The sequence below is a fragment of the Cebus imitator genome, unplaced genomic scaffold (genome assembly GCF_001604975.1).
Source record: "Cebus imitator isolate Cc_AM_T3 unplaced genomic scaffold, Cebus_imitator-1.0 Scaffold85, whole genome shotgun sequence".
In the NCBI taxonomy this organism is placed as follows: domain Eukaryota; kingdom Metazoa; phylum Chordata; class Mammalia; order Primates; family Cebidae; genus Cebus; species Cebus imitator.
This window is the reverse complement of record NW_016107400.1, coordinates 1,000,833-1,027,155: the sequence shown is the minus strand read 5'-3', so window position 1 is coordinate 1,027,155 and position 26,323 is coordinate 1,000,833. Positions and strand designations below refer to the sequence as shown.

General features: G+C 41.6%; 1 protein-coding gene across 1 annotated transcript; it reads right to left on the bottom strand.

Moving 5' to 3' along the window:
• Positions 1-3,993: 3,993 nt before the first annotated feature.
• Positions 3,994-5,160, bottom strand: LOC108308438 (insulin-induced gene 2 protein-like). The gene is made up of 2 exons (XM_017534245.2): positions 5,086-5,160; positions 3,994-4,702 (listed from the first exon to the last, which is right to left on the bottom strand). Exon 2 carries the CDS (start codon positions 4,620-4,622, stop codon positions 4,269-4,271), a length of 354 nt encoding a protein of 117 aa, XP_017389734.1. The 5' UTR covers positions 4,623-4,702; positions 5,086-5,160; the 3' UTR covers positions 3,994-4,268.
• Positions 5,161-26,323: the final 21,163 nt, after the last annotated feature.

Genomic DNA, 26,323 nt, shown 5'->3' with positions numbered 1-26,323 from the left:
AGAGAGGAAGAAAGTAGAATTGTCTCCCAAACACCATCTTCTGCTCCCTTCTCAGCCCTAATTCTGCTTCCTGCCCTGGCAACCCCTCATTCCTCTGGACCTGTACCTCCAGATGACCACACTTTAGATACCATGCCCGTGACCCATCCCCCACAATCCTCCCCCTTCCACTTGGGGATTTTTGTAGAAAGTACAAGACCCACTAAGGGGCATTGGGGAGGGAAAGCAGAAATGTTTGTGGAAAGCTTAGTAGCCTCCCCAGAGCTGTAGAATGGAATTTCTCCCAGTGAGGACATCAGAGAGACCCTGCTCTTCCTCATTTCCCCAGCCTGCATACCCTCCAGGCATATGGAGGCTGTTCCAGCAGTAATAAAGGAGATGAGATGCAAGAGCTGCACTGGGGAGACATGCCCAGGAACCATCTCCACCCACCCACAAGACCTGGGCCTCAAGTTGGGCAGAGGAGCTGCTTTCTTGCCTTACAGAGACATAGATCCATGGTGAGGGGCTGGGGAGGAGCAGGCAGGTGAAAGGGGCAGCACAGATGGCACAGAGCAAGAAATGGGCCAAGTGAGCCCCTTAGAGCATGTGTATTAGTCTATCTTCACACTGCTGATAAAGACACACTTGAGATTGGGTAATTTATAGAGAAAAGAAGTTTAATGGACCCACAGTACCACATGGCTGGGGAGGCCCTACAATCATGGCAGAAGGTGAAAGTCATGACTTACACAGCAGTAGGCAAGAGAGAATGAGAGCCAAGCAAAAGGGTAAACCCCTTATAAAATCACCAGATCTCATGAGAATTACTACCACAAGAAGAGCATGAGAGGAAAACTGCCCCCATGATTCAATTATCTCCCACTGGGTACCTCCTACAACGTGTGAGATAATGGGAACTGCAATTCAAGATAATATTTTGGTGGAGACACAGCCAAACCATGTCAGCGTGATTGATGGGAAGAGATGGGGAGCACCCAGAGGAGCTAAGACAATATCCCTCCTGCATCCCCACCCCAACTATGGACCAAGACACCTAGGCACTTGGGCTCTCAACCTAGCTCTGAGTCTTGGTCAGTTACTTCATTTCTCCAGGCCCCTGTAACATGGAGAACCATCTCTTCTCAGGCTTTTCCCAGAGAGATGTCAACAAGACAATATATGTGAAGGGCTTGAATCTCTGTGGCTCCACAGGGCAGAACCAGGACTGATGGGTAAAATCACAGGGAGACAAGCTGTGAAAGATGTGTGGTCATGTGCCACAGGCAACATTTCAATGACATTTCAACATTTCTTATGGGACTCCTGTGGTGCATGTGATTGGTCAACGACAGATCACATGTGCCACAGGCAACATTTCAATGATATTTCAACATTTCTTATGGGACTCCTGTGGTGTATGTGATTGGTCAATGACAGATCACATGCACCACAGGGGTCCCATAAGATTATAGCACAGTATTTTTGCTGTACTTTTTCTCTGTTTAGATACACAAATATTAACCATTGTGCTACAGTTGCCTACGGTATTCAGTAACATGTTGCACAGGTTTGTAGCCTAGAAGCATAGGTTATACCAGATAGCCTAGATGTGTAGTAGGCTATACCAGCTAGGTTTATGTCAGTATACTCTATGAGGTTCACACGAGGATGAAGTCACTTAATGATGCATTTCTCAGAACATATCCCTGTCATTAAGTGACTCTTGACTGTAGAAGTATGTAGAAGAGTTTTCTGTATTCAAAGTACCCAACAATAGAAGCAGTTAAGGTAATGATCTCTCTGTCACCAGACGCATCCAATCACACTTTGGATGACCATGTTTTGTAGAGTATAACTTCTGGATACTTTCCCCACATGAGATGGAAATTTTATCACAATGTGTTGGCTGCCTCTAACTCTTTATGATTCTATTATTCGTTCAACAAATGTTTATCAGTTTCTCACTCAACCTTCCTCCGAGGCTAATGTGCTATATGACTACCATTTTTCCTCTTAGAACCCAGTTTTCTACACATAAAATGAAGGTGTTGTGTCAGCAGACCTCTGAGGGCTGTTCCATCTCTGACCACCCAAAATGACAATGAGACCAGAAGGAACCATAAAAGCACAACCTCCTCTCTTATTCCCCCTCCTTCTTGGACTTCTTTCTGCACTGCCTGTTACTTAGAGTTAGGACAGAATGAACTTCCCCTGGCCTGGGTTCCCATGTGAAATAGATGTCCTTGTTGCCTCAGAGACCATGGAACTACTTGTCCTGGTGTGCTGAGGACTGGGTAGGGGATGAAGGCAAGCAGGGTGATTTACTCCTGCAATAGCCCAGCCCAGAATCTTCATGAATGAATGTTCAACAGGGGTGGCTCCAGGCAATCGCTCAGTCAGACAGATCAGAAACCACTTAAGATGAAAGACCCACAACATTTGTGCATCTCTTCCCGAGAATGCTGCAACTTCCTCAGCTCCCCATTCCACTGCACAACCTTGGGCAGGTCCAGGCGATTTGCCAAGGGAAGCCTTTTCCTGATATGTTTCAGGGAAAGTAATCTTTGAGTGATAGTAAAGATGGATTGGAATGGGACAAAGGGGAAGACCAAGAGATTGGCTTAGAGACAATGGTTCATGAACAAGGCAATGCTGCTTCAAGATGTAGCAGAGACAGCAGAGACCAAAACGAGGAAAAAGATAAAGAAGTGCAACACAAAGGAAGACCTAGCAGAGGAGAAGTTGGCAATGGAAGAGCAAGGAATCACCAGTGGCTCCACACTGTTAAGGAAGAGAGGGTGAGTGAGAAAACAGAAAAGGAACTGTTGGGGGAAAGCCTGAATGATTCCACATGGAAACCCTGATCTTCATAAAATGCAAATGCTATACAGCCAATAAACAAACATATCCTGAGCACCGACAGTGCATCAAGTTGCATAAGGATATAAATATGAACAGACATAGTTCCTGCTCTCAGGGACTTTGTGGAAGCAAAGACATCAACAAATGCATGCAACGAAGGATAACAGATGCTTTTATCCACAGTATCTGTCCAAGTAGAGTGCAGAATAAGGAGGTGATTGATTTCACCAGGCTTCATGGAGGAAGTTACTCATGAACTGAGCAGATGTTCTCCAGGGAGATTGTAGGGGGGAAATATCCTCCATATGGAGAGGAAAGCATGAGAAAAATACCAATGAGAGAAAAAGTATGACATGTTGGAAACTTCCAAGTCACACTGATATTCGGGGCTGTCAGAGCCTGAGCTGAGGCTGCAGATACATAAAGGAAGCATGGTATGAACAGCAGTATGGGCTGTAATACGAAAAAGTGAAGGATCAAGAGTATTTTGTTGGGGGTGTTAGACCCCTAAAGAGGAAGAAAATGAGAGTTCAGGACATGGGCTTAGTCAAATATATAAGGAAAGAGTTCAGTTGGGAAAAATCAAGGACAGTGCTTTCTTTAAGGTACAAAGGAAAGAAGAAAAAGAGATAAAGGTAGTTTAAAGTAGGGAGTAGCGAGATAATAGGCCTGGGTGATTCACCTTGACTTTTGCATAAAAGCCAGAAACAAGGGCATTAGTTAAAATGAAGAAAAAATGGATGGGAGGGGCCAGGGAGAGCAGGCAAGCTGGATTGATGAAGGAAAGAAAGAGCACAACTTACTAATATCAGGAATGAGACAGAGATTATTGCTACCATCCCTAGAGATATAAGAAAGATAATAAGAGAACAATACTAACAACTTAGACAAACTGGGCACATTCTTTGAAAAATATAAGTAACTGAAACTGACACAAGATAAAATTAAAATTTCAAATAGCCCTGTATCTATTAAAGTAAATTTTTTTGTTGTTGTTGTTTTTTTGTTTTTGGCTTTCCTCATTTTATTTCACTAAGTTTACAAATTTTCAAAGCATTCTTATACTCTGCATGACAGGAACAGTATTTTGGCACATTAACATTGTGATACAATGTATGGCATGTTTAAAAAATTAATTTAAAAATTTCATCTATTAATCAACACTTTTTAATGTAGTACATATATATCTTACAGTTATTTAAGTCAAATACATAAAGGTTTGTAACTGATTTACAGATGAAGCAATCACAGATTGCAGTAATATGTGTGTGTATACGTGTATATTTACCCATATATACACACACATCAATCAAGGGAAAAACTGCATCCTGGCAATTTTACAGTCTGAAGTTTTGTTGGTATATCTACCATTTCACATCCTTGTCATCCTGTTTTTCTGTGCAAAAGATATTTTTTTGCCTTCTTCATTCCTGATGAGATTTTTCTGCAATAACTTTACATTCATACATTGCCAGTTGCCGACCAATATTTCCCATTGTTATGCCTCCAGCAAAAAATATACATGGTAACCAAGAACGAACATAGAGGAAATCTGGAGATGTATATTGATAAACACCATTATATACTAGCAATTGAGTGACCACGGTTGCCAAGAAAGCGATTCCTACTCCAAGGCCAAAACCACTTCTAGATCTATCAAAAGTCCACCACAGTCCAATGGATAGTGCAGCCAGTGTAAGAGACAACTGTATGTTGTTATCAAAATCCACTTTAGCGCTGGCATGATTTATACCAACGAAGACTGCTACACACCGCATTACACTGGACCACTCTCTTTTAAATTTATGTGGTTCTCCTAGATGTCTGTCAATGCAGGGGTATAATAACCCAATCACAGCTGAAGCTGTGCCACAGCAGGGTGGTACCCACCATGCAGAAGAAAAGATGCTTGCAATCACATCAGGTGGAAAGAGTGTCACATTTCTCTGAATCTGAAGTAAATTTAACACTAATGCAAGAAATACTCCATTAAAAAATAGCACTACTCCTCGAATCATCAAGTTCACACTCTGGCTAGTGACAGATGAGATATATGGGCCACACTTTTTGGGCCCAGGTGACTCTGTCTCTCCTTCCGCCATGGTTTCATAGGTTCAGTAAGCCGTTTAAAAAAAAAAAAAGGGAAAAAAAGAAAGGCTTCCCAGCTGAAAAGCTCAACTGTCTGTGAATCAAAGACTGACGTTTCAACAATACCACATCTTGTCCTAAAGTAGGACCTACCAGAAATCCCCCGCCTCCGCCATCTTCTGGGACCAGCCCCCGTCCCCCCCACCGCCTCTTCCTCCTCCACTCCCACAACTCTAAATTTTTAATTAAAAAAAAACTACTTTCCACAGACAAAATTCCAACAATAGATGGTTTAGCTATGAATTTCATCAAACGTTTAAGACAGAAATAATGCCCATCCTACACAAACTCGGAAAATAGAAGAGAATGTTATGATGCCAGATTAACCCTGAGAGTAAAATCTAATGGACACATTACAAAAAAATAAGGGAAAAAAATGCTAGACCAATACCTCTCCCTAATGTAAATAAAAAATTATAAACAAATCAAATCTAGCAATATATAAAAAGAATAATACATTATAATCACCTAGGTTTATCCCAGGAATAGAAGATTATTTGAACACCCAAAAACTAATTAATATAATTCATTACATTAACGCAGCAGAAAAATCATGGATTAATTTTATTAAATGTAATACTTGTTGATCATTTTAAAAAACAAACTGAGCAAATTGGGAAGAAAAGCTCAGAAAACTGGGAATTTCCTCAATCTGATAAAAGACATCTATGAAACACCTACCCACAGCTAACATCATATTTAATGATAAACTATCATACACATTCCCCTTGAAATCAGGAATAAAGCAATGATGTCCACTTCCACTATGTCTATTTAACCTATTTTAAGTTCTGGGGTACATGTGCAGAACATGCAGATGTGTTACATAGGTATACACGTGCCATGGTGGTTTGCTGCATCCATCACCCTGTCATCTACATTAGATATTTCTCCTAATGCTATCCCTCCTCTATCCCCCCCATCACCTGCTATCCCTCCCCTAGACCCCCACCTCCTGACAGGCTCCTGTGCATGATATTCCCATCCCTGTGCCCATGTGTTCTCATTGTTCAACACCCACTTATGAGTGAGAACATGCAGTGTTTGGTTTTCTGTTCTTGTGTCAGTTTGCTGAGAATGATGGTTTCCAGTTTTATCCATGTCCCTACAAAGGACATGACTCATTCTTTTTTATGGCTGCATAGTATTCTATGGTGTATATGTGCCAAATTTTCTTTATCCAGTCTATCATTGATGGGCATTTGGGTTGGTTCCAAGTCTTCACTATCGTGAACACTGCCACAATAAATATACGTGTGCATGTGTCTTTATAATAGAATGATATATAATCCTTTGGGTGTATACCAAATATACAAATGGGATATCCAAGGCAAACTTGACAAAGAAAAACAAAGTTGGAGGATTTAACACCACCGAATTTCAAGTCTTGTTGTAAAGCTGGTATACTGTCACCAAGACAGGATGGTAGTATAAAGGGAGACATAATTCCATGGGAGATAACAGGGACCCCACATTTACATCATTTGATTTTCAATAAGAAACCAATGCAATCCTATAGGCAAAACAATCTTTTCTGCAAATGTGGCTGGAACAACTGGTTATCCATATGGAAAAATATGAATTTTGACCCCTATCTTAAATAACATATAAAATTTCATTTAAAAATGAATCATTTATCTCACCATCAAGCTAAAACTATAAAACATCTATAATAAAATATAGGAGAATATCTTTATGACTCATGCAAAGGGTTCTTAGATAGGAGACAAATAATAATATTTATAAAATAAAAAATGATCATTTAGACTTCATAAAAATTAAAAACTTCTCATCAAAAACAGTTTAGAAAATGAATGGCTAGTCACAAACTAGGAGGGAATATTTGTAAAACATATCTGTTATGTTTACATATGACGGAGGAGGAGTTCCTCCTCTATCTGCCCAAAGGTTCCTCCAGGGCAGAGACTTCACACTAGGAAGTCTCATCACACTAGGAATTTGCTTTAAGCAGGACCTAGGTCTCCCCCATCACACTAGGAGCACCCTCAGGATAGAGGCTATGTCTTTGCCATCAACTTGAGCACTTCCTCAGTACAGGACTAATTCCATCATCAGAAGCTTCCTCTGGATGTATCTGTCATCTGGTAGGTGCTTCTCAGAGGGCTGGCAATATTTATTTATCTGTGTGTCCACCATAACTCCCACATGGGCTCTGCAGGCTGAACACACTTAGAGAGAGTGAGGGAGAAGGGATTGATTGACAGTGCCCAAACAGGAACACTGTATCTTCAATCACCTGAGGAGCTGACACTTATATGGGTTTCATATTTAGCCAGGACAAAGCAGGTAATTCACTGTGGTGACTGAGATTTTACACACCCTAAGGTGAAGAAATTCTAACTTGGGGTTCTCCCATCAACTAAAGCTGGGCAACATAATGACCTCCCAGACATTAGCAGGAGGTCACAGCGTTCAACAGCTCATTGGGCAGGGGAGAGCACTGCTTTCACACACCTAGGGCCACTGGAACTGAGGATGTGCTGCACCCAGAGAGAGAATGCCTACCACTCCAGTTTTCCAGGTCTCTGTATGAGGAGTTTCAAGCAAAATAAAGTGAATTGTGTGGAGAAGTGTAGGCAAAAGATGAGAGAAGAAGAGCCAAAAGTGTGTTCTCTACTTTCTCTCTTTAGAGCACACCATGGGATAAGTAGTGCATCTCTCCCATATCTTTCTCTCTGTCCCATCTCTCTCTCCTCTTTCTCTCTCTCATACACATACACAGATGCACAGATAAAGTATGACTCATGTTCACAAGAGTAAGTTTCCTAGCAACTGATGACACATTTCCAAGATGTTGGATGATTAAACACCTAGAGTTGACACCTGGCTGAGAGACAGAAAAAACTTGGTTATTATGTGGGATATGAGACATATTTATCTCCCATCCTTCAAGCCGGTTTCCCACGGGCCCCCCTTCTCACCAGACCCTTATAAGTTTGACTAACTTCCAGATTCTCTTTGACACTCAAGTCCTATCATGATAACACAGCTTGTTTTTATTATTCTGGGTAAGGTGGAGAGGGGGCCACCAAGCCAGGCCATAAGGATTAACCTCTCATCTTTTCTGTCAGATTTTTTCAACAGGTCATCTTATATTCCTTCCCATGATTGTAGATTAGATAACTTAAAGGCTTTTTTTACCTAAAAACATCTAACTTCTGCTAAAAGAAACTCAAGTACATCTCTTGGTTCAATGTAAATAAGAGAGATATATAATAATCCCACCCATCTCCCCAAATTTATTAAAACTAGAAAAAGGAGTATGCGGTGGGAAGGCAATTCAACATGCAGGTGTTGGAGCAAGACAAGAACACCCACTTTCACCACTGCTATTCATCATTGTGGTATTAGAGCAATGAGACAAGACAAAGTTATCCAGTTGGAAGGCATGAAGTAAAACAATCTCTGTTGATAGAAGATATAATCCTATATATAAAAATCCCCAGATAATCCACAAGAAAGTTACAAGGCCTAATAAAAGAATTCAAAAATGTTGCAGGGCATAAGATCAATATGCAAAAATCAATGCCATGAAGACAGGGAAATTAAGAAGGCAATATCATTCATAATAGCATCGAAAACAACAACACTTCTAGGAATAAACTTAACCAAGGAAGTGAAAGACCTCCACAGTGAACTCCAGAAAACATTGTTGAAAGAAATTAAAGAAGACCTGAATAAATAAATGGAAAAGCATCCCATGCTCATGGTTGGGAAGACAATATTGTCAAATTGCCTACACCACTTGAAATGATCTTCAGATTCAATATAATCCCTATCAAAAACATCCAACAGATGTCTTTTCTTTTTATTTATTTTTTGCAGAAAGTAAAAAGCCAATCCTCAAATTCACATGGAATTGCAAGAGATCTTGAAGAGACAAAATAATCTTGATGGAAAACAAAGTAGGAAGGCTTGCACTTTCCAATCTCAAAACTTACTGCAAAGCTGCAGTAATCAAAAGAATGGAGTACTGGTATAAGGATTGTCATATAGGCCAATGGAATAGAACTGAAAGTCCAGAACAAAAACTCATATTTCTATGGCCAACTGATTATTTTACAAGGGTGCCAAGTCTTTTCAATAGAGAAAGAAGAATCTCTCTAACAAATGATGCTGGAACAACTGGGCTTCCACATGCAAAAGAATGAAGTTGGACCCCTATCTCAGAGACCATACAAAAATTAACTCAAAGTAGTTCAAGAACTTAAATATTAGAAATAAAAATATGAAACTCTTGAAAGAAAACATGGGGGAAAATCTTCATAACCTTGGACTTGGCAATGTATTCATGGGTATGATACCAAAAGCTTAAGCAACAAAAGAAAAACTGGACACATTGGACTTCATCAAAACAAACTGACACAAGAACAGAAAACCAAAACCACATGTCCTCACTCATAAGTGGGCATTGAAAAATGAGAACACATGGACACAGGGAGGGGAACATCCCACACTGGGGCCTGTTAGAGGGTGGGAGAGCTAGGGGAGGGATAGCAGGGGGTGGGGGGATTCGGGAGGGATAACATTAGGAGAAATACATAATGTAGATGACAAGGGGATGGATGCAGCAAACCACCATGGCATGTGTATACCTACGTAACAAATCTGCACGTTCTGCACATGTACCCCAGAACTTAAAGTAAAATTAAAAAATTAAAAAGCTGATTTAGAGAACTTTAAAAAAATTAAAAATATTTGTGCATTAAAAGACATTATCAAGAAAGTGAAGACAATCTCCTAAATGTAAGAAAATATTTGCGTATCATTTGATAAAGACTGGATATCCAGTATGCATAAAGAATTCCTACACTCAATAATGAAAAGACAAATGATCCAGTTAAAAATGGACAAAATATTTGAAGAGACTTTCTCCAGAGAGCATATACAAATAACCAATAAGGTCATGAAAACACGCTCAATATCACTAGTCATCAGGCAAATGCAAATTAAAACCACAGTAATAGACCACTGTACACCTACCATGATGCCAATAATAAAAAACAGTAGTGAAAAATAGCAAGTGTGGTTGAAAATGCAGAGAAATCGGAACCCTCATACATTGCTGCAAAGAATGTAAAGTGGTGCAAACTCTGTGGAAAATACTGTACTGGCTCGTCAAAAAGCTAAACATAGAATAACCATACAATCCAGAAACTTCACTACTAGGTATTTACCCAAAAGATGGAAACAACCTAAGTCCATCAACAGATAGATAAGTAAAATGTGGTATAAACACACCATGTGAATATTATTCATCCATAAAAGGAAATGAAGTCCTGATATATACTACAAGGATCAACTTTGGAAACATTATTCTAAGTGACATAAGCCAGACACAAAAGAACAAATACTATATGGTTCCATTTATATGAAATTTTTATAATAGGTACATTTGCAGAGACAAAAAGTAGATCAAAGGTTGCCAAGCCTGAGTGAAGGAGAAAATAAGAAGTCATTGCTTAATTGTAAGGGGTTTCTGTTTAGGGTGTTGGTTACAGATAGTGATACTTGCACAACACTGTGAATGTAATTGATGCTACTAAATCATACACTTAAAATGATAAAAATCGCAAATTTTAAGTTTTTGCCACAGTTACTATATGTTGTCACATATATATATTATATATATAATATATATATTAATTATATATATAATATATATATTATATATATAATATATATATTAATTATATATATATTATATATATTATATATATATATATGGCAAGCCCTCCCTATGGAAAGTTGCCAGTATCAGTGCTTCAGCTGATAGGAATATTAAACCCAAGAGCAGTGGTGAGGTAGACAAACTGAGCCAGGGCTCCTACTTTAATCTGGGTTCTCAAAAAGGTTAAACCCCTTCCAGAACAGTAATATTCCCCTGGTTCCTGAAGAAGAAAATGTCTTCTCTGGGAAAAAAAAAAAAATCTGTAATTTAGGCACCTCACATTCTCGCTCATCATGTGCAGCCAAACATGAATATACAATCAAAGACTACAACCGTATAGGGAAATAAACCACTATGAGTGAGAGTCAGCAGAATCAACCAACAACAAATTCAGGCCCTCAAGGGCTTCAGGTATTGGAGTTACTTGTTAGAATGCAAGCTTCATGACAGCACACATTTTAATGTTTTGTTTACTGCTGATTCTCAATCTCTATAACAGTAGCTGGTATCTAATAGGTACTAAATATTTGATGAATAATCAGACATAAAAAATATGTGTAAAATATTTAAAGAAATTTGAAAATCAGAATAATGAGCAAACAGTAATGGACCATAAAAATTATTGGGAATATATTTATAAGAAGAAGCTAATAGGGGCAAGGCATGGTGGCTCACACCTGTAATCCCAACACTCTGGGAGACCAAGGTGGGAGGATCGCTTGAGACCATCAGTTCAAGAGCAGCCTGAGCAACAGAGCAAGACCCCGTCTCTAAAAAAGAACTTAATAGTACTTTTAGAAATGAAGGGGATATAATAAATTGACACAGCTGAAGAGATAATTTAGTAGACTGTGCAATCAATTGGAGGAAATTATTCAGAGAGATAAGATGCTGTAAAATAATGAAAGAGAGATTAAGAGAGATGGACCCCAAAACCTAAAATGCAATTAAAAAAATGAATTTGGAAGTATCCCTTCTGCTTCAATTTTTTGGAAGAGTTTGAGAGGAATTGCTATTTTTCTTCTTTAAATATTAGGCAGAATTCAGCTATGAAGCCATCCAGTCCTAAGCTGTTCATTGATGGGGGGCTTTTTATTACTGATTCAATCTCCTCACTCATTATTGATCTTTTCAGATTTTCTGTTTCTTCATGATTCAGTTTTGGTAGGTTGTGTGTGTCTAGAAATGTATCCATTTCACCTAGATTGGATTTCAAAAAAATCCAATTTTTTTGGCAAATAATTGTTCATGGTCATTTCTTATGATCCTCTGTATTTCTGTAGCACCAGAAACACAAGCTAAATAGTTTCTACACAACAAGGAAAACAACTAACAAAATAAAGAGGTAACCCACAAACAGGGAGAAAATATTCGCAAACAATTCATCTGTTAAGGAGTTAATATCCAAAATATGTAAGGAACTCAAACAACTCAATAACAAGAAAACAACCCCCGCCCCAAAAAAAAAAGAGAGAGAGAGACATGGAAGATAGAATCTAAAAAGATCTAGCATGCATTTATCAGAGGCCCAGATGGAAAGAATAGAGAGTGTCAAAGCAGAGGCCCAGATGGAGAGAATAGAAAGAATCAAAGAAAGAAAATATGTGAATAAAAATGACTGAAATTTTTCCACAAGTGATAGAAGAAATGTATCCAAAATACAGGAAGCACAATATATCATGTAGGATTTTTTTTTAAATCTATGTTACACACATCATTGTGAAATTACAGGATACCAAAAGGTGTCCAAAGTGAAAAGAAATCAGATACAAGAGCCAGAGAGAAAAGACAGATCATATATATGAGAACTAGAGTTAGGCTGACAGTGGACTTCTCATAACAGAAATCAGATGACAATGGAGTGCCTTTAAAATGTCAAGAAAAATAATCATCAGTACAGAAATGTGTATCCTGCAACACTGTCTTTCAAAAGCAAAGGTGAAATAAATATATTTATAGATAACCAAAAATTTACCACCAACAGAACATCACCAAATGGACTTCTCAAAGATCTACTTCAGGAAAAAGGAAAATGATTCCAAAAGGAAAACCTCAGATGCATAGTAGAAAGGGTAGCAAAGAAACTGGCAAAGATAAATATTAATAAATAAATCAGTAAATTAAAACATCATCTGTTAGGAATAATTACTATCATAATGTCCAACATTGCGATTAAAACGAAAGACAAACCAAAAGTACTGGGGAAAAAATAGCAATTCTCTTCTGTTGACTGTCTGAAGTGAAGAAGTTCAACAATATTGCTGTGTAAATAGCTGAACTTCAGAAGTTGAGAAAAACATCAGTGTGAGTGACTAACTCTAAGACCGTTTCTCTGTGAGGGGGCCCATAATGGACATTGTATTCATATCTCTTCATTGGACTGTGGTGAAGTTCACCTTTAAAATTTTCAGCTTCCTAGATGGGCCACTTGCCCCACTCAAAATTCCTGACTTAAGACATCATCTGAACATGCTTAATAACAGATCTAAATGTGTATATTGGCCCTCTACACAGACCAATTTTGCATTGTGCTTTCTATTAATAAATGTGTATTTTACTTCCAAACCTTCCTTTTTGTAAATTAACAAAAATTTAGCCTCTTCAAGCACTTTAAAAATAAAAGTATATGTAATTTTATGAGGTGATATCTTGCTATGCATGCCTAACAAAAGTGTGGTGTAGTGAGCACCCACATCACACTCACCTGGGTCACTTGTTAAAAACACCACTACATCCCTGATAAGTCAGAGTCTCTGCAGGTGGGAACCAGCAACAAGCGTGCGTGCGTGCGTGCGTGTGTGTGTGTGTGTGTGTGTTATGCTTCCAGCTAAAAAATTTGAGACCCATAACCATAGGTAATAAAGGATAGAGTACCATTAGAAGAGAAGAGATAGTAAAGAGGTGACATTAGTCCTGGAGAGGCAGCTTTGGTGCACACCTGTCACCACCAGAGATATTAAAGACTTCGTGGAGATCTCACTACCAAATGAGTTCACCTGTTCTTAGTGCCGCCTCTCTCCCGACCCATCTCAAACCTCTCCCCCCCCCACACACACACACACAATCAATCAATCAATAATTTATTCTGCAATGTTAAAAGAAAACCAAAACTATAAGAAAGCAAACAACTATTTGAAGGCAGTACCTGCAAAATGAATAACAACAATAGCCACACTGGGGGAAGGGGTGTGGATTGTGTAGGTCCTTGGATTTTATTCTTAAGACTAAAAGTCACTGGAAGGTTTTGAAGAGGTAAAATGTGAACCATCTTATGTATTTATAGAACCACTTTAGAGACAAGAAGAGAAGTATGGAAATCAATTAGGAGGCTAATGAGATCACCAGGTGAGAGGTGATGGTGGATCCACCCAGGAGCAGCAGTGGAAGTGGTAAGAAGCAAGCGGATTCTGAACATGTTTTGTAAATAAAGGCAACAGAATTTTCTAACAGAACAAAACTAGTGACTGTGAGAAGGAGTAGAGTTGAGGATGACATCAATCATTTTAGTCTGAGCAAAGGATAGATGGAGTTGACATTTATGGAGATGGGAAAGACTGTGGGAGAAGTGTGGTTAGAAGAGGGAATATCAAGAGCTTCTTTAGGGGTGTGTTAAGTTTGATTTAAGATGTCTAAGAGGAAATGCTGGGTAAGCTACCTCTGGTATACAAGAGTAGGCAGCCAGGGATAGGAATGAGTCTGGAGTCAGGTGTATGTCAGAGATGAGGAAACTTACAGATTCAGGACTGTTAATTATCCAAGGTCACACAGTGAGAAAGTGGCAGAACCCAGAACTCAGCCCTGCACCATCTGACATTAAGGTCTGGGTTCTTAACCTCTATATTATATTGCTTCCCCAGTAACCCAAGGTGAACCAAGACCTAGTTTCTGGGAGAAGAGAACACAATAGAACTTTTCAAACAGCAGACCCATGGCCTCAGTAACTATAATTCTTCTTGTCCCAACCTGAGTTGTTTATAGGTTGGGACATCGTCTTCATTCCCTTTCAGTATGTACTTGCCTTTCGAAGAAATCATTTCCCAGGAAATGAGCACCCCATGTATTTCTGTGCTTGTGGATAGAGTGGGAGGAAGGGAGGGTTGCTGAGGGCTTTTTCCCCACTTTCTTTCTTTTCTCTCCTTTTTTTTTTTGGAAACTGTCCGGGGGCTGTGGTGTTGCTGCTGCTGGTGGCAGCAACTGCTACAATCGGAGCTATTTTGAACCAAAGAACTAATTTACTGCATGAATGACTTTAGCTCAAAAGAAGAAATAAGGACGATCAGGAGTCCTAAGGGAACCGAATAATAGGGTAATTTACACGGGGAGATGAGGGAGGTGGGAGAAACACACAGGGTAATTCTTTTGCATAATCTTTATTTTATATTTTTGCCCTTTCTCCCTCTGCCTCTCTGGGGGCAGATCCTCAGCTCTGAGATGGTTCTGGCCATCCCCAGGGTCGATACCTAAAAAAGATGAAAGGGCAAAGGAGATAGGACTGCTTAGACTGGAGAAGAGAAGGTCAAAACGCGGTTTCATATCCATTTTCTAAAGAGAGCTTCTACTGGGGAGATGGTCTGTGAGAGGCCACCATTAAGCCTTGGGACCAGTGAGAGATTGCAAAGGACAGTATCATATGCCCAACTGAGTGCCATACACACCTATACCACCAGCTTGAGATGGCCCCAAACTAAGAGTTCACTGTTACCCCTCTTTCTTAATTTCCCAGCACAGAGAGAACCTGGAATAGCAGGACTCTTGGAAAGAATTTAGCCCAAGTCCTATATATTCCATGGCAAGGAAATCCCAAAGGCCTGGATTCCAGATATTACTCTAGCACATACTAGCTATTTGACCTTGGTCAGACCCTGAAACCCAGAGTTTCCTCATATATACAATCAAAATTGTCATTTTCTTCACTGAGTAATGAGGACCGAAAAGCCATGGCTCACACCTGTAATCCCAGCACTTTGGGAGGCTGAGGCAGACGAATTACTTGAGGTCAGGAGTTTAAAGCAGCCTGGCAAACATGGTGAAACCCTGTCTCTACTAAAAATACAAAAATTAGCCAGACGCGATGGTGGACACCTATAATCCCAGTTACTTGGGAGGCTGAGGCAGGAGAATCACTTGAACCTGGGAAACAGGTTACAGTGAGCCGAGATCACACCAGTACAACCCAGCCTGAGTGACAGTGAGACTCTATTTAAAAAAAAAAAAAGACAATGATGTCTGACAAAGCACTTTGTAAACTGCAAAGCACCCTATAAATGTGAGTTATTGTTATTGGTACTTGTCAATGAAGGAAACTGAGTCCCAGAGGCATTATATGACTCATCCAAAGTCACATTGCAAGTAAATGCAAAATAAAGACTTGAACCTATGCCTCCAGTCTTCCTTCCACAGGAGAAGTAGTGTGGCATTATGGTTAAGGCTACAGACCTTAGAGCTGAGAAAGAAGAAATTAGTCATGACCCTTGTCATGGATTAAGGCAGACATGATTCGAGGCTATTATAATTGGTACAGGGACAACTGCCAAGGAGTTTTGCAGTAGAGAAAAGAGATAGGGCTCAACTTCCAATTCAACATGAAAAGGTGGGAATTTATAGCCAAACAGTAGGATGGAGATGGGGTGATTGATGGGTGAAAAGTCACTAAGTAGACATTTCAGGGGGAAAGGGAGATTTCTGGCTAAACCAATCTAACAAGATTTTTGCTTAAGGCAGACCAGAATGACCAGATATCACCTGAGGGATGGTAGAGGATGAGGAATTTGCTCAGATATTTAAGGTGGAGGATTCTTGCTAAAATAAGACAATTCGAAGACAAAACCAAAGTCCAAAAGTCAAGGCCTGGTTGGGAAGAGGACTCAGGGGAGCCTGACTTAAGTTTGTTCAAGGAGAGGCTCTTGGTTGGTGCCAGGCTACCTGGTTCACCATCTGCCAACCACCATGGGACTCTGGGTAAGTTGGTTAACAAAGCTGTCTTCAACCTATTTCACAGAGTTGTTGTGTGAGTTATATGTGTGCATGTAAAGTATACATGGCTGCATATATATACAGATGCAAGTATACATGCACAGCATTTAGAACAATGCCTGCAAGTGATGTCTAATAAATGCTAGATGTTGCTATTATTCAGGAAAATGGACTAAACCCAGGGAGCTTCAAAGCATGTGGAGATTCTCTCCTTATGTATTCTCTCAAAGACCAAGAAAAGAAATGAGAGTCAGATGCCACAGGAGTTGAGGTTCAGCTGACATGGAGCTTCACGTACGGTAGAGCCAAAGTATCTTGCTTTGGAGTCAGGAGTCCTAAGTCCTTGTCCCAGCTCTGCCACTTAAGGCAGATCCCGGGCAAGAGTCTAAGGCTCAAGTGCTTTGTCTATAAAATCAACCTAACAATCATTTCTCAAGCTGTCCATACTACAGAGCTTTGGTTAGGTCCAAGTCAAAAGCTCATGAACTGTAAGGTTCTGTGAACATATTTTTGGCAGTACAGCTCTCTGAAACACATTTTACAGGTGTGTCCATTGGGGATCGGGGGTGACTGAGAAAGGTGTGGCATTTTCTGCCTCTAGAAAGCATGAACAATAGCCAGCCTCCAGAGTGTGTTGGGTTGCAGTTCCTTCTGACAGTGAAAGACAACTCAGAGTCTTTTGTGCACAGTCCTAACCAGGTACCACCCAAGAATAGACATGAGGGAGGTGGAGCAGGACAAATCAGTTACATACTTTATACCATCCCCCAGCGCCTACAATGCCCCTACAGGTGAAAGCAAAGTAATTGCATATCTTTACATCTTTCAAAGCCCTCTGTCAGACACTACCTTCAGAAAAACTGCCCAGAGTTCTCCAGCTGGTGATCCTCCCATCCTTACCAGGATGCTTTTGTTCCTTGCATAAATGGCTAACTCTCAATTAAATGGAGCAACGGGACATAGAGGAGCAGAAGAAAGCCACAGATAGTCCTGAGTCACAAATAAAACAAAACTGCAGTAACCTTTCATTATATGTTACTAGATTACCGTGGGGAAGGAGAGCTCTAGACCTGGGGGTTTACACTTCTCAGAAGGACCTTGGAAATTGGGCCAGGGATGATGGCTATAATTACAGAAAGGAGTTAATCTTGGGATCAGGAAGCAAGGGGTGGAGACAGAAAAGGGGAGAGAAGTTGTTCCAGTTGCAGAGCAAGTAAGAGATTACCCAGCCTCTGACATGGAATCACAGACATTTGCTCTTTAGAAAGGAGGTTTCAATATACACTAATCACCTCTGCTAAGCCTCTTTGGGGGTGGTGAGAACATCTCAGCCTCAAGTATTTTAGCCACAGGTAATGCATTCATTAGCCCTCATATAATAACAATGGTTTTATTGCTACAGCTAGCCCACTAGATTGCAATTTGTTACCTTTACAGGTCCCACATCAGACTAGAAACTCGTTGAGGGAAGGGATTGTGTTCAATTCATTTTACACCTCTTGTGTCCAGGGCCTTATATACCATAGCTGCTTAGCAAAACTGTATGGGGAAAATATTTGTTGAATTTAGAGCGTCGAATTGTCATTAGAGTGTAGCTTATTGCCTTTTCCAGAAGTAGAGAGCAGCAGGAGGACACATAAATCAATCTCTCCTATGAGCTGAACAGATCAGGGGAGGCCCCAGAAGCCATCAGCAGATTGGAAAGGAGGAGCCTAAACTTAAAGACTGGACTCAGAGCTGAGTTCTGAATGCTCACAGTGACCATGACTCACTGAATCAAGATTTTTAGGGGGAATAGGAAAGAAGAACCCAAGGAATACTTCAAAACCTCATGTTTCCTAAATCCCCATGTGAGCATCACCAATGTGACCTAGATACTGGCGCCATCATTCTTTGAGGCAGAAGCATGGACAAACTGACTTACTTCCTTGGTCATGAAATTCAACCTCGGCCACAGTTTTATGTATGCTGACCTTCTCTGTCCCAGACCTCTTTGTTCATCCACCATAATTAAGCAGCCACAAAGCTCCATAAAGAACCAGTTATTGCCACAAACACAAGATCAGGAGTTATTCTCTGTTACCTGTACATAAGTGTTCCCACTTAATGTGTGACGGCACCTATTCCATTATTAAATGGGCTCTAGGTTTATGGCTGTAGCTGTTGCATGCTGTAGCCTGTGGTTTTATGGCCTTAATTTCATAATAAGCCTTAGTTTTAATTTTTCTCCTTCTACCCTCTAGCCAGAGTCTCCTGGGTGTGGGGGAGGGAGAGGGCTTCTGCCCAATGGCTCCAGGCAACCTGTCACAGAGAAAAATTCTCACTAGAGCCAAACCAATCCACCTGCTCCTCCATCAAAGAAGAAGGTCACCTACCCCGTGGGGAGGAGGCCTGAGCAGCCCAGATGCCCTCCATGTTGGAGGTCTGAGCTTTGAAAGTGGCAAGTTTGTCCTGTAAATGTGCCAGGGCAGTGCCAGCTGTTCATGGCCCCAGGAGACGTCCTAGCTGGGGCAAAGGGAAGGCAGGGGTCAGGCAAACAGGCCAGGATTGGGAAGTCTGCCAGTTGGAGGACCTGACCCTAGCCATAGGGCACAGCATCATTAAGCAGGAGCCAAGGGAAGGGGATGTGCGGCAAACTCCGTCGCTGTCCGTGGTGCTGACTCATGCTTGCAAACCAGGTCCTGATTGTTTCTCTTAACCCTAGGACTCTGGAGAATCCTGTCCAACCTTCTTTTGATTTTATTTCCTTTTCTGATGACAGTTTAGCATTTTTACACTGTTGCAGAATAAACAGAATCATGACATGTGTTTCACAATTGATGCAATTGGTTTCAAGTAATGTTGACAATTCTATCACATTTCCAACATTTACAAGAAAGTATTTTCCCTTGGGCATTTTGGGTGATCTTCTCCCTAAAATACCATTGCTATTCACAGAATCATAGCACACGGTGTAGAGGTGACAAGTGGAAAGAGGATGGCACCAGCAGGAGCTACTAGATGAGTAAAGTTGGTCCCAGCAGGACGCCTCCCCACCTGCAGATTTACTATTCTAGGGAGCCACCAAACGACCCTTGTGGAGCAGAACATGCCATTTGAACCGTTTTAATTTTGTAAAGTCACTTAGTGTGACAAAACTCTCCCAAGAAGTAAATTTAAGAAGTAGGTGGCAAGAATAAAAAAGAAGCCCCATCCCAGTACCATTCTCCAGAGAAGGAAGAGGAATGGACATACCGCAAGAAGGAATCTGGTATTTTACCCTGCTATAACCAAGACAGGGGCTGCAGATGGGGAAAGATAGGACATTTGGAAGAACTCAATATGACATTATTTTAGGCCCATTTTGTTTCTGCTCCTGGGCCTGTATGAATTTTGGAGTGGGAAACATATAGGTCACTTGCTACCTGGTGAGTTTGGACCAAGCAGTTAATCTCTCTGTACCTCTGCTTCTGTATCTGTAAAGATGATAACAACAATTATCCTTTGCTATGGTTTGGATGTTTTTGTTCCCTTCCAAAATCCATGTGTTGGAAACTCAATTCCCAATGCAATAGTGTTGGGAGGTGAAGCGTATTGGCAGATGTTTAGGTCATGAGAACTCTGCCCTCATGAATGGATTAATGTCTTTAGAAAATGGGTTGACAAAGGAAGTTAGCTCACTCTCTTTTTCCCTCCCACCTTCTGTTATGTGAGCACACAGTATTCCTCCCCTCCAGATGATTTGGCATTCAAGATGCCATCTTGAACACAGACAGCAGATGCTCACTAGACACTGAACCTGCTGATGACTTGTTCTTGGACTTCCTAGCCTCTAGAACTGCAAGAAATACATTTATGTTCTTTATACATCACCCAATCCATGATATTGTATTATAGCAGCATAAAAGAATTAAGACATCCTTCTTCACAGGGCTCTGAGGACTAAATGAAATAATAAATGTAAAACACTCAAAGCATGGTGAAGACTAAATGGATGATAGGTTCTCCTCTACCCTCCCTTCTGTGTCTTATTCTTCTCAAATATTCAATGAGACTTTGAATATCACCTCAGAAGTCCAAGAAGGCAAAGGCCACTTGAACTTCAGGTTACTGAAGCTCAACCCCCTTGCCTGCTCTAAATCCAGGAACAGAGGGAAAAGGGAACATTTTCCAGGTCAATTCTCATGTTAAGGTATCTGTCTAGGCGTGGTAGCACATACCTGTAATCCCAGCACTCTGGGAGGCCAAGGTGGGTGGATCACTCAAGCCCAGAAGTTCAAGACCATCCTGGGCAACATAGTGAAACCCTGTCTCTACAAAAATATACAAAAAATAGCCAGGTATGGTGGCACGTGCCTGTGGTCCCAGATAAGGAGGCTGCAGTAGGATTATCACCGAAGCCCAGAAAAGTCAAGGCTGCAGTGAACCATAATTGCACCACTGCACTCCAGCCTGGGTGACAAAGTTAGACTCTGTATTTAAAAAAAAAAAAAGATATCTGAGGGAAACCTTAAGGTCATGAAGTTCAGTTAATGATGAAAGGACCATTGCCAGCCCCATGGAATCGCACTCACATTCATCCCATAAAGAAGAAGGAAGAGCATAAGACTAAATAACTTGCTCCCTGTCTTCTCCAGTTCCCCACAATTCCTCTCCACGCCCCTCTGCCATATACACAGGAAATTTTGGGAAAACAGGCATCAGTGGCAATCCTGACCAGTGCAACCAGGGGATAAACATCACAATAAAGTGAGAGGGCTGGACTAACTGTCCTCTAATCTCCTTTAGCCCTGATCATGTCATATGTATATTCTGACTTGCACAAGCTGCTTGGAGGCAGGGTTTGCATCTTAGATTTTGGCTATGTCACCCACAGCTCTGATTATAGACTTACCACATGCATGCACAAAACTTCAAAACATCATGTGGTTTACCATAAATATGTTCAATTTTTACTTGTCAATTTAAAAATAAATAAAGTTAAAATTTTAAAAACCATGACAACTGACAAATGGGGGGAAAAAAGTGCAACCATAATTGGGCCAGATCTAAGATGGTTGATTCTCCCTGGGCCTAAGCTCTTCAGAAATGTGGACAGCTCCTGACAGCCAGGAGAGGGGAAAGTGGTTGAGCAGAATGACAGAAAAATAAAAACTAGAATGTCAGAAACTAGAAAAGACCTGAGAAATATTCTAAATCCAATCATTTATTTTAAAGATAGAAAACTGGGGCCCAAAGAAGGGAAATAATTCTTCTGGAGTCATGCAGTATCCAGGTGGGCTCTTATGACTCCCAGCTCATTTTCTCGTAACTCAAGAGAGTGCAAAAAACAACTTCAACTCTGTAGAGTGAGACATAATATTTATATGCTTGTTCCCAATTTGAGCTTCTCTGTCCCAAATGACAAAGAACAGAACAAGAGGATCTTTTTCTCCAGGTTTTCTGGTTACATTCTCTGTTGAACAAATTTAGAAAAGCTCCTTTCCTAGGCATGGAATCACACACACACAAGCACACTCTTTCCAATGATGATCTCCTTTCTTACTAGTATCCCGGAGTGTGAGGGGCTTCACTCACCTCTCTCCAAGACAAAAGCCACCTGGGGTTAGGGACCATCCTCTTCCCTCTAGGATCCAGTTGAATACTCCATTTTTAGTCATCTTTCTGCATCTAAACTTTAAGTTCAGCACCCCACCAACAGAAACCAGGATAATATCTGCCCCACCAGCCCAAGAATTCCATAAGGGAGATACCCACAATATCTTACTGAGTTTGTGCTCCTTCTTACTGGGAGCCATGCTTCCCTCATCAGGTTCATACCTCCCATAAAATGAAAATGGGGCCTCCTCCAGCAGGCAGAGCCCTGTCTCTTCCTCTCACTCCACAATACTTGGGATGATAGCTCAGAAAAATGGAGCACTTATAAGAAAATTATACTGAAGCTAGGAGTCCCTTCAGGAACCAGACACCTTCCTTAAAGCGTGAAGAAAGTGCAGCATCGAGGAGTCTGAAATCTCTCTCACTACATTTTTACAAGTTCACATCCTACCTCCCACCCTCTTCATCTCAGCTCCAGAAACATCTCCATTATTCAGTGTCTCCAAAAGCTTGAACGTGTCTGGGAACTTTGGTGCTATGCTGCTAATTGGGGTTTGTGACTTGAAGGGAAGGGGAAAGGAAACAGAAGTTATCGTGCCCCAGAGACACAATTATTCAGATTTCCTTGCTTGCTGGAGTCCTGAGGTTGGGCTGTCCCTTTACTCCCCTCCTGAAGGCAGTCAAGTGTCTGCAGAGCCAGAACCAATAGCCAAAGGATGTCAGGTACCTGGAGGTGGCAATGGCAAGGCCTTGACAGCAGAAAGTCTCCTCCCTTTGTTCACTGATGACAAAGATGAGGCTGAATGCCATGATGTCTTTCCAAGCCATTCAGGCTTCTCAACTTTAGGTTGGGGAAAGCCTCTAAACTCTCAACTCTTTTTTTCCTTCATCTTTAAAGTTCCAGGATACATGTGCAGAATGTACAAGTTTGTTACATAGGTATGCCTGTGCCACGGTTTGCTGCACAGATCATCCCATCATCTCCATATTAAGTCCAGCATCCATTAGCTATTCTTCCTGATGATCTTCCTCCCTCTGCCCCCGACAGGCCCCAGTGTGTGCTGTTCTCCCCAATGTGTCTATGTGTTCTTATCATTCAGCTCCCACTTATAAGTGATAACATGCAGTGTTTGGTTTTCTGTTCCTGTGTTAGTTTGCTGAGGATAATGGCTTCTAGCTCCATCCATGTCCCTGCAAAGGACATAATCTCATTCCTTTTTATGACTGCATAGTATTTCATGGTGTGTGTATGTGTGTATCATATGTTCTTTATCCAGTCTATCATGATGGGCATTTGGGTTGATTCCATGTCTTTGCTATTGTGAATAGTGCTGCAATGAATATGTGTGTGCATGTTTCTTTATAATAGAACGATTTATATTCCTTTGGGTATATAACCAGTAATGGGATTGCTGGGTCTAGTAATATTTCTGTTTCTAGATCTTTAAGGAATCACCACACTGTCTTCCACAGTGGTTGAACTAATTTACACTCCCACTAACAGTGTAAAAACATTTCTTCTTCTTGGCAACCTCACCAGTATCTGTTGTTTCTTGACTTTTTAATAGTAGCCATTCTGACTGGCACGAGATGGTATCTCATTTTGGTTTTTATTCACATTTCTCTAATGATCAGTTATGTTGAGCTTTTTTCCATGTTTGTTGGCCACATGAATGTCTTCTTTTGAGAAATCTGTTCATGTCTTTTGCCCACTTTTTAATGGGGTTGAACACTCACCTCTTAAGCATGGAAAGCCATTACTAAAAGGGACTTTAGAAATCATCTCGTTTCATCTTCTCATTTTATAGATTGGCAAACATAGGCTCAGAGGGATTTGCAAAGCAATTTAGCATTAATGTTCATCTCTGAAACTCAGAACTGCCAACCCTGGTCAGGAAGGCACCACCATGGTAAAGTAGAAAGGGCTCTGAAGTCAGATGGGGCTGGCATCTAAATCTTGACCCTGAAATGCTCTGTGTTCTTGGCAAAGTCACTTAACCCCTCTGGACCTGTTTCCTCAGTGTTTAAAGTGGGGGTGAGGATAGGCTATTGGGAGGATTTAATGAGATAACATGTGTGGAAGTACATGATAGGTAACAGATGGTCGAAGGAGTGAATTCTCTTCCCCCAGTCAGATTCCTCTCACCAGCAGTCTATCTGCAGCTCCTTCTTGACCTTCCCCAGCTCTTCTGCTTTCCCCCACTGCCTGCACGTCTCACCCCTCTCTTTTCCTGCCCCATCTATATGCTCAACTCCCCTCCAGAGTGGGTGAGGAAGGAGTGGTTAATGACAAGAGCTCTTGGGTCCCTTCCAGGTCTCTCCTCTGCTTCATTCTTTTTTTTCTTCTTCTTTGTCTTTTTACCCATCTCTGAAGGGTAGCAAAGTCCTCATGCAACCAAGCAGAGGCAGGGAGCAGAGAGAGGGTGGGAGGAGACAGGCAAGGTCGGCAAGCTGGCCTCTTTGTTCCTGGAAAATGAGTGCAATTTCCATTCCTTTCCACAGAAGCCGAGTCCAGTGCCAGTGTGTGGCAACAGGCAGCAGAGATGTTGCCGTGGTGAGTAATGGTCCTGGCGATGGCTCTGTCCTCAGCTTGTACCTCGTGCCCCAAAGACGAACTTAGGGCCAATGAGTCAGGGTAAGCGACAGCCTCGACTTGGCCCTGGCCAGCACCCCAGCCCTTCAAAACCCCTGCACTATTTCTGTTCTCTAGGGAGCCCTCCAAAACCCATCTCAGGAGATGTTTCTGGTGCTTATTTGATTCACTGCTCTGGAGGAGATGGAGACCCAGAGAGGGGAAGCTGCTCTCTCCCGCAGAGACTGTGGGCTTTCCGACACTCTCCAGGGCCCTGCCAGCAGCCCACACAATTACCTGTCAAGGACAGAATTGAACCTCAGACAGAGCTGACTTGAGTGTCAGCTGGCTAGCTACGTGCTCTTAGGTAAATTGCCTGACCTCAGTGCTCCTGCCTGTAAAAGTATTAATGATAGCATCTCTGAGTCGTTAAGGATGAAATGGGTCAGGGCATTTAAAGTGCTGTGCACAGTGCCTGGAACAGAGTAGACACTTCACATGCACGATTCTCCCTCTTGCACTCGTTCACAGACCCCATCCATTTTTCTCCTCTCCACCTGCTTCTCCAGATATTGCTAGGGAGGCAAAAATATCCAAGACGAGACTCACAGAAAATGTGTTCTCCAGACTCTGAAGGAAATTAAAGCCCAGAAACCAGGAAATCATGTTCTCAGGAGGGTCCCAGGGGTCCCCCAAGCCTGGGTTCCCATGACAAGGTAAGAGAAGCTCCTGCTGGATCATGTCCTGATCTTGGCCCTGAGCATCATTAGATGGGAGCAGAGACAGAGGAGAACATTTCACATCTTATACCTGTCACTTTCTCAGACCACCAGGCCCTTGGAGGGGCCACTGAGCTCTGTGGTCTGCAAAAGTGGCCTGGGATAAATAATGTCCATTTGCAGGCCAAAGGAAGAGCTGATTGAGAGGCGCATAGAAGAGGGCCCTGTGGGACGTGGAAGAAGCCTCTTTCAGATCCTCTCCTGACCACATTCACACATACAGGTTCATGCACCTGCCTGTTTGGAGGCACATCATAAGCTGCAAGCCTGACCTGCATGGTTTTTGGCACTACATGCTGCCTCCAGTGCTTCCGGGGGGGGGGGTGGGGGGGCTCCATGTGCCATCTGAGTCTTAGTCCCACCCAGAGGGGACCTTCAGAGGCCCAGCTCTTATCCCCAAGACCACTGGCAGATTTTAGACCACTAAAAAGGCCAAAAGGGGTAAGATTGCCTGTCAGCATCACTTAGGCTGGAAGCGGCAGAGGTGTGACTCCAAGCCATGTTTTCTGACTCCAAATCTAGTGTTCTTTCCACTGAAGCATGCCCACAGTACACACCCGCATGCCCACAAAGACTCTCAGTGGCATGTGGGCACACATGCAGCTAGCAGAGGGCTCACTGTCGCCAGTCCTGTTCTATAGGGCTGTATTCATCATATTGAACCCTTCCAACACCCACAGGAGGTAAGTATGTATTATTTCCCTATTTTTTCACATAAGGAAACTGAGGCACAGAGAA